The sequence below is a fragment of the Ammospiza caudacuta genome, chromosome 7 (assembly GCF_027887145.1).
Source record: "Ammospiza caudacuta isolate bAmmCau1 chromosome 7, bAmmCau1.pri, whole genome shotgun sequence".
Taxonomy (NCBI): Eukaryota; Metazoa; Chordata; class Aves; order Passeriformes; family Passerellidae; genus Ammospiza; species Ammospiza caudacuta.
This window is the reverse complement of record NC_080599.1, coordinates 42237204-42245599: the sequence shown is the minus strand read 5'-3', so window position 1 is coordinate 42245599 and position 8396 is coordinate 42237204. Positions and strand designations below refer to the sequence as shown.

At 58.2% G+C, this 8396-nt stretch overlaps 1 protein-coding gene across 1 annotated transcript; it reads left to right on the top strand.

Annotated features, from left to right (window-relative positions):
• The first annotated feature begins 5228 nt into the window (after positions 1–5228).
• DMRTA2 (DMRT like family A2) lies at positions 5229–7556 on the top strand. Its single transcript, XM_058808901.1, has 2 exons — positions 5229–5721; positions 5877–7556. The coding sequence occupies exons 1-2, from the start codon at positions 5229–5231 to the stop codon at positions 6758–6760; spliced, it is 1377 nt and encodes a 458-aa protein (XP_058664884.1). The 3' UTR covers positions 6761–7556.
• Positions 7557–8396: the final 840 nt, after the last annotated feature.

Genomic DNA, 8396 nt, shown 5'->3' with positions numbered 1-8396 from the left:
ATTTCCCTTATTTCCTTCCACAAATCTTTCCCCCTTGTCGCTTTTTCCTCCCCCACTGGGAGCCGGGAAATCGAGTTAATAATGTTTCAAATACTTGAGAAGGCCGGGCTAACGGGAGTTCCGTCTCCCTTTCCTCGCTCCGGATCTGAAGAGATTGCCTGGGCTAGGAGGAATGTGCCTTTTTCTTGAAGGGGGGGGTAGTGGTGGTGGTAATTTTCATTCTTGTAATATTGGTTTGGGGATAATTACTTTTAATGTCAAAAAGATTTAGTTTAATATCATCTCTATTAGGCGGCTGGGCGGATAATTAAAAGTGAAGATGATAGCAGCAGGGAAACAGATGGCATTTGCTTACTTTGATTCAGTAGGTAAATAATGAAAAAGTCAATGGCAAACCCCCTAGAACAATTGAAACCTTAAAGAGCACTAACATTAGCAGGTACTTACAAACTGTCTTCCGCTAAGAACGAGATGAAAATACACTAATCAAGAACTATATTTCTCTGGGATGCTTCCGAGGGCTGCGCTGCCTGCGGGCGTGCGTGTCCCTTCCCCCGCATGGCAGCCAATAGCCGGGCGCTTTTTAATTAAGATTTTACTACTGCAACTGGGGGAAGCTGCAGCAGCACCGTCGCTGCAGCCCTCTCGAACTTGGGCACGGGAGCAGCCGCACAAGGGAAACCTTTAGGAGAATCAAGGGGAGTGAGGAGAGAAGGAAACACCGGAGAAATCGGGGGTTTTTCAGAATAAATATATTAAATTAGCGTTTAATGTCGTGTTTTAACGGGCTGACCCGGCCGTGAGCGCGGGGCCCTGGTGCGTTTCTGGACGCTGCCAGAGTCAGACGCGCAGCGGGGATAACCGAGCAGCACCCGGGGCACCGCGCAACGAAACGCGGCGTCTCTGGGCATCCCTGCAACGAAATAAAATCGACTTCCACGCATCTGGACGGCGCGGGCTGCCCTGACCGTGGTGGGGGTCCCCCTAGCACCCTTTAGCCCCGGTGGCCCCGAGGTCGGAGCGTTCCGTGCCCGGCCCGGGCAGGGCACCCGCCCCGCTCCAGCGCCAGCCCCGCTGCTCCTGCGGGAGCTGCGTCCAAGCCTGAGCTCCGCTCCTGGAATGACGCTGGGAGCTGCTCCCACAGCCAAGCTGGGAGCGACACCAGTCCCGGGGGCTTTAAAGTCGCGTTTCGCCGGGTTTGGAGAAATGAATTTCTCTTTCTATGTCCCGCCCGGGCAGCGGGAGCGCGGCTGCTCCGTGCGTGCCTAAAACAAACATCCCTCCCCCAGAAAGACACGGGAGCGGGGATGTACAAGAAGATTTTATTGTGCCTCGTCAAACAGAAATGAATTGCAGTAGGAGAGAAGGGAAGGAGAAGGGAGGGGTGGGGGGAGAGCAGCATCCAGCTCGCCGCTGCCTCCCGTCCGTTCTCACACACTCGCTGGGCTCCGGCAGCCGGGACGGAGCTGCAGAGCGCCCCGAGCCCACGGCGAGTCCCGGCCGCGCCTCTGCTGCTCCGGGCGAGCTCCCAGCTCAGGGGGGCTTGGTTTGAATAAATCTGTGAAACGCGCGCGTTTTCACGTATATTTCACAGCGAAAGTTTTCAAAGGAAAATATGGACAGGGGAGAAATTATTATTATTATTGTTAAAATGTCAAACCGGTGAGAAGCGTGATTCCGGGCTCTCCTTTTCTAAACGCACCGCGTAAGAGAAGAGCAACACAGGAATGGCTGGGTCCCGGTTGGAAGCGGCGAGGCAGAGTCTCGCTGAGCCCGGAGCAGGGTGCCGAGCCCGAGGAGAGGCCTCGGCTCCGGGTCAGGAGCGAGCCCGGCCGGGAGCGGCGCTGCCCGGGAGCGGCGGCTTCGCCTCCGGGCGCTGCCGGGGCTGCTGCGGGCCCGGGGGATGGGAAACCGCCCAGAGACCCTGAGACCGGGGGAGATTCGGACAAATGTCCTCAGAACTCGCTGAGCCCCGGAGTTGCTTTACATATTCTTACAATTTTAAAATTTTTATTTAATAAACTCCTTTTATTACGATGTCGGATTGACAGTGAGTGTAACGTTTAAAACCAGCACACGGCTCAGTGTTTCGGAAGAGGGGGTGTCCTCTGTTGGCTTTGGGCGAGCAGCAGAAACAGGCACGGGGCGTTTTGGTGCCCGGCTCTGGGACAGCGCAGCCCAGCTCTGTCACAGTGTCACAGTGAGCGGGGCCGGAGCACAGGAAACGGCCTGGGCACAGAGATGCTGCACCTTGCGTGCTGCAACTTCATCACCGCCTTTGCGATGTTACTGAAAGCCTGAGGCTCCCAACAGAAACCACCGCGTTTCACTGGCTGATTACTGACCCACTCTTGGGCTGGGTTGGGGTGGTTTTGTTTTGTTTTCGTTTTGTTTATATTTTGTTTTATTTTGTTTGTTGGTTGTTTTTTGGTTTTTTTTCCCATGTTTTTTCCCAAATAGATAGTTTTAAACCGCCATAAACGGAAAGGATAACCCTGCCCTTTAATTGAAGTCAGAGCTGAAAGGCAAGGGAACGGGGGAAATCGGCGTAACCCGTCCTGTGTTGTTGTTGTTGGTGCGCTGCCTCGGGGGGCAAAGGGACGGTATTTGCCGAAAAAAAACTCATAGCAACCCCAAACAAAACTGCGAGGAAAAAGGGAGAACATTTTCTCTATGTTAAACAAACATAAAGCAACACTTTAAATGTTTCTTATTAGCTCTGATCGAGTTCTACGAATTCCCAATTAAATCAGATGGTTTAAATAATACTCGCCGGAGAATAGAATTAGTGGTTGCGAATAAAATTAATTCGGATATTTTGACTTGGCTGCTGTAATAAATAAAGGTGTTATAACACCTAAATCACGAGGAGCGGGCAGCAGCTGCACCCGCAGAAAATCGGGGAGGAAAGAGCTCATTTCGTGTCCAAAAAACAAAAAAAAAAAAAAAAAGGAAAAAGACGGATGTAAGTGTAACAAAAATATTGAAAATTTGGAGGGCTCTGCAATTGCGCTTTTCGCACCCACGGAAGGAGCGTGACCAAGGGGAGCGCGTGTCCTGCAGTGTCCTGTCCCGCGGTCCCCAGCGCGCCGAGGGAGCCCCGGGCAGCGCCGGCTCCCCCGAGCAGCTCCGGGGCTTTGCCCGCTCCCGGCTCGGGGCCCGCAGCTCCCGGGGCACCGCCCGGTCCCGCTACCGGCGGGGCAGCGCAGGTGGGGATGCTGAGCGGCGGGAGGAGGCCCCGAACACCGGCAGAGGGGTCCCGCTACGGGCAAGGACTCGTGTGAAAAAAAACAACTTCAGAAAGTGCCGAGGAGGACGCAGATCCCTCGTGGGAAAGCCCTGGGGAAAGCAGAGCGCGTTATTTCCCACCGAGCGCTGCCTCCTCCCGCTGCCCGCCAAGGTGACGTCAAACCCGGGCGGCCGATGCTAAAACAAAAGCTCCGGGGTTAATATACAGTAACCAGCCCGCAGCCTCCTCCTCCTCCTCCAAAATCAGCCCCTCGGGTGTGTTGTCCCCGCGGGGAAGGCGCCTGTTGAACACGTAGTCCCGCAAACAGCTGGCAGGAGAAAGGAAGAACGAACTTTACTTTCTGGGGAGCGAGGGGCGGGCAGGGCTCCCCCAGCCTAAAGGGCAGAGAAAGGATGGAAAATCATACTCACCTTGCTTCTCCTGCTGCGGCAGCACCCGGACATTCACCCATGAGGAGAGAGAGGGAAAAGGAAAGAGGGAAAGAGGGAAGGAAGGAGGGAGGGAGGGAGGGAGGGAGGGAAGGAAGGAAGGAAGGAAGGAAGGAAGGAAGGAAGGAAGGAAGGAAGGAAGGAAGGAAGGAAGGAAGGAAGGAAGGAAGGAAGGAAGGAAGGAAGGAAGGAAGGAAGGAAGGAAGGAAGGAAGGAAGGAAGGAAGGAAGGAAGGAAGGAAGGAAGGAAGGAAGGAAGGAAGGAAGGAAGGAAGGAAGGAAGGAAGGAAGGAAGGAAGGAAGGAAGGAAGGAAGGAAGGAAGGAAGGAAGGAAGGAAGGAAGGCGTCGTTACGTACTATCATAAAACAAAATCTCCAAGGGGAGGGGAGACACCACAAATTGAATTGTCACCTTGCGCAGCATATTCCCCCCTCCCCTTACGACAAGTAACACCCAGGGAAAACAACCCAAGCGCTTGGCAAGTGCCGTTACCGATGAATTAAAGCAGCCAAGCTCATACGGGCGGGCGGGCCGGGGGTGCCGGGGCTCCAGGCGCGCCCCCGCGCTCCCCGCGCTGCCCCCGGGCGCTCCCGGCGCTCCGCGGGCGCGGCGGGCGCGGCGCGGCCAATCAGCGCGGCGCGCGCGGGCCCTGGCCAATGGCAGGCGCCACATTGTTGTCCAATGTTGCCTAATGGCAACGCGGGCCGCAACAATAGCGCGAGTGGCGGCGGGCGGGCAGCGCTCCGCTCCCTCCGCTCCCTCCGCTCCCTCCGCTCCTTCTCCTCCGCTCCTTCTCCTCCGCTCCTCTCCGCTCTGCTCCGCTCCGCCAGGCCCGCGCCGCCTCCCGGGGGGCTCCGCGCCCGGCCCGGCCCGCCCGCCGCTCCGGGCTCGCCGCGGCTCCTCCGCCCATCTGCGGAGGTGCTGCTCGGCAGACGGGGCGATTTTTTATTTTTATTTTTCCCGCTATTCTCTGCTGGATTTTAGCCTCGCGAGGGATCCTGTCGTTGAAGGTGCCGGATTGTTCTTTGGAGGGACGCTGCTAGTCTGTGGCCGCAGTTGCAGGGGGACGGGGGATCGGAGCTTAGCGGGCAGCTCGGGTGGCACCGGGGCGCCGCGGGGAGCGGCGAGCCCGTGAGCGCGGACGGGAGAGCTCGGCTCTGAGCCTGGCGCGATGAACTTGGTGCTGCCCCGCCAGACGCGCACGGACAGCACGGAGGCGAGAGTGATCTAAGTTTTCTCGGATTTTCTTGTGTTAGCTCTGCTTTTCGGGCGCGGAGGGGAGGAGGGCGCGGAACGGCTCCCGACGGGCCCCTCCTCAGTTGAACCCCGCCGCGGGGGGACGGGGGCGTCGGGCGAGGCGAGGGGACCGGCGCCGGGGTTTGCATGCCCGCTCCCGGGGCTCTGCGCGCCCCCCGCTCGTGATTGCGCTTGAAGGCGACGGGAGCCTCTCCGCGCCCGGGCGCGGGTGCGGCGCAGGGGCTCCCCCGCCCCGCGTCGCTTTGGGGGAGGCCGGGGAGGGGGGGCCGCTCTCTCGGGGCGGGCTGGCCGGGATGGAGCTGCGCTCGGAGCTGCCCAGCGTGCCCGCCGCGCCCCCCCCGGTGCCCCCCAGCTCGGTGGCGGCCGCGGCGGCGGCGGCGGCGGCCACGCTGCCGGTGAGCGTGGCCGGGAGCTTGCTGCGGGCGCCGCCGCTGCTGCTGCGGGCGGCCGAGAAGTACCCGCGGACGCCCAAGTGCGCCCGGTGCCGCAACCACGGCGTGGTGTCGGCGCTGAAGGGCCACAAGCGGTACTGCCGCTGGAAGGACTGCATGTGCGCCAAGTGCACCCTGATCGCCGAGCGGCAGCGCGTCATGGCCGCTCAGGTGGCGCTGCGCCGGCAGCAGGCGCAGGAGGAGAACGAGGCCCGGGAGCTGCAGCTGCTCTACGGCACGGCCGAGGGGCTGGCGCTGGCGGCCGCCAACGGCATCATCCCGCCCCGGCCCGCCTACGAGGTGTTCGGCTCCGTCTGCGCCGGGGCCGGCGGCGAGGGAGGCGCCGGCGCCTCAGGTAAGGACGCGCTGCGAGCCCTCGATCGGGGGTGATGGGGGGACGGGACACGAGCGGGGCGCGGAGCTGCGGGCGGGGGTCCCGCCGACGGCCGGGGCGCTCCGCGGGGCAGCCCCACTGACGGTGTCTCTTCCTTCTGCCCCCCCGGCCCGCAGAGTCCAAGATGCAGAAGTTCGAGCTGTTCCCCAAGACGCTGCTGCCGAGCCGCGCCGTCACCCCGCAGCAGGCGGGCGGGAAGCCCCTCTCCCCGGACGGCGAGTCCGTGCCCGGCACCTCCTCCCCAGACGCTCGCCACGGCTCGGGCTCGGAGAACGGGGACGGCGAGTCCTTCCTGAGCTCCCCCGTCTCCAAGGGCCCGAAGGAGGGGGAGGAGAGCCCGGGCTCCATCAGCCCGCTGGGCTCGGACTCGGGCTCAGAGGCGGACAAGGACGAGCAGGACCCGTCGCCCTCGGCCGGCGGCCGGCAGCGGACTCCCATCGACATCCTGACGCGCGTCTTCCCGGCGCACAAGCGCAGCGTGCTGGAGCTGGTGCTGCAGGGCTGCGGCGGGGACGTGGTACAGGCCATCGAGCAGATCCTCAACAACCGCGGCCCGGAGAAGGGCCCCGAGGAGGGCTGGGCCCGGGACGGCGCCTTGCAGGGCCTGCCGCCCACCCCCGCCGCCGCCGCCGCCGCCGCCCACCACCGGCCCCTGATCGCGGGCGCCATGGCCCCGGCCATCGGCACGCTGGGCAGCCGCTCCGCCTTCTCCCCGCTGCAGCCCAACGCCACGCACTTCGGGGCCGAGGCCGGCGCCTACCCGCTGGGCACGCACCTGGGACTGAACCCGCTGCGCCTCGCCTACTCGGCGCACAGCCGGGGACTGGCCTTCATGACCCCCTACTCCACGGCCGGGCTGATGCCCACGCTGGGGTTCCGGCCGCCCGTGGACTACGCCTTCAGCGACCTGATGCGGGAGCGCTCGGCCGTGCACAAGGAGCAGGTGTACTCCGGAGGGCTCTACGGGCCCATGGTCAACAACACCCCCGAGAAGCAATAGCGGCTTCCTAAAGCTCGTCTGTGTAGAGGTAGCTAGGTAGGCGCGGGTGGACGGACACGGGGGTTTGCTCTCTCTTCCCTCCGTGCAGGCGGGGGCTGCGTGCAGAGCCCGGCGCGGACAGGCGTAGGTGTGTTAAGGTGATCAAGGTGCACTTTCATTGTCCAGACATGAGTCGCTCTTTGTTGCTTATGGCCATAAGCATGGATATCCTCGGCGCGTCGTGGGGTGGGCACACACGCGAGCGCCCTTTCCCACAAACACATACATATATATATATATGTATACTAGCAAGTGTATAATGTTATAAAATGGAAATCTAAGTTATTAATGTAACTCGTAGGTGAACTCGGTATTAACGTTAAGCTAAAGGTTAGGCAGCGCATTGTAATACTTACCAGGCATATAGATGAAACATTGTCAAATTGAAAACCTTTTCCTTCCCGCCCCCAGAAACGTTGCGGTCTGTAATATAACATTGGAAAGTAGATATATTTGTAACTGTCCGTAGGACCCTGGCGCCAATGGTGTATGATGGTTTAATAAGCCTCCTTCATTTGTGATCTGCAAGAAAATTGCTTTCTTGTTCCGATGTAGCAAACTTCTTGCTGTTTCTAACAGGTAATTCTGTGTTTCCATTTCATAGAAATAAATGTTATTTTCTATTAAAAAAAAAAATCGGTCTTATGAATGGCAAGTGGCATTTTATGAGATGATGGAAGTGTGTTTTGGGAAATTCATTTGATAAGTGCATTCAATATTTAAAGGAGTTTATGCAAATAGTACAAACATGTTTACTACATTTTTATCATGGTCAAGCTAGATATTCTTCAGATAAATTTATAAATAAAAACGAAGCGTACAAGCAAGAGCAAATTCCTTATAAACTGAAATTTTCAAATACGTTTATTTCTGGTTCTGATATTTTTCTTATTTATGCCTGCGGAAAAAATCCCCATCAAACCTACAGAGGTATAAATTTTAGCAGGATTTCTTACTTCGGTATCTGATTTTTTTGGTCATAGTTAGGAAATTTGGAAGTGTTGCAAAGAGAAGCCTGGTTAAATCAAATCCCACCTTGCAACCTGCGGGTTGTGTAGCAGCAGTAAGGTTTTACCCCTCGTATCTGAAATCGGATTGTGCCTTTCGGTTGTTTTTGTGTCAAAATAAGCAGAGGGATCTATAATAATGACTTTTTTTCAGATTGTAAAGGTGCGCTTGTGGGAGAGGTGGATGAGTTAAGATCAGCGCAGGGAAGGTTTCAGAGCTGTTTTCGGAGCTGTGTGTCCTTCACCCTCATCCGAGGGTCAAGCCTACTCGAGTGGCTTTTTTCTTTTTTTTTTCTCTCTCTTTTTTTTTCCTTTTTTTTTTTTGGCAACGGTGCCCAAATGTTCTCGGAGATCAAAAAGTGAAGGGCTTTCCTGCCTGTGTTTATTCCTGCGCTGGGACGAGCGGGGGCAGCGGGCGCGCCCCGACCATCCCGAGCGGCGATCCCGCCCAGGGCCGGAGCGCGACTTTCCTGCCAGGCCTGGGAGTGTTTGGCCCAGGAAAACTATTACAAAGAACAAGTTCAGTGCATGCTTGAATTAAGACTGTAAAAGCTCCTAAAGTTGGTTGGTATGGAAACCTAATCCCAGCG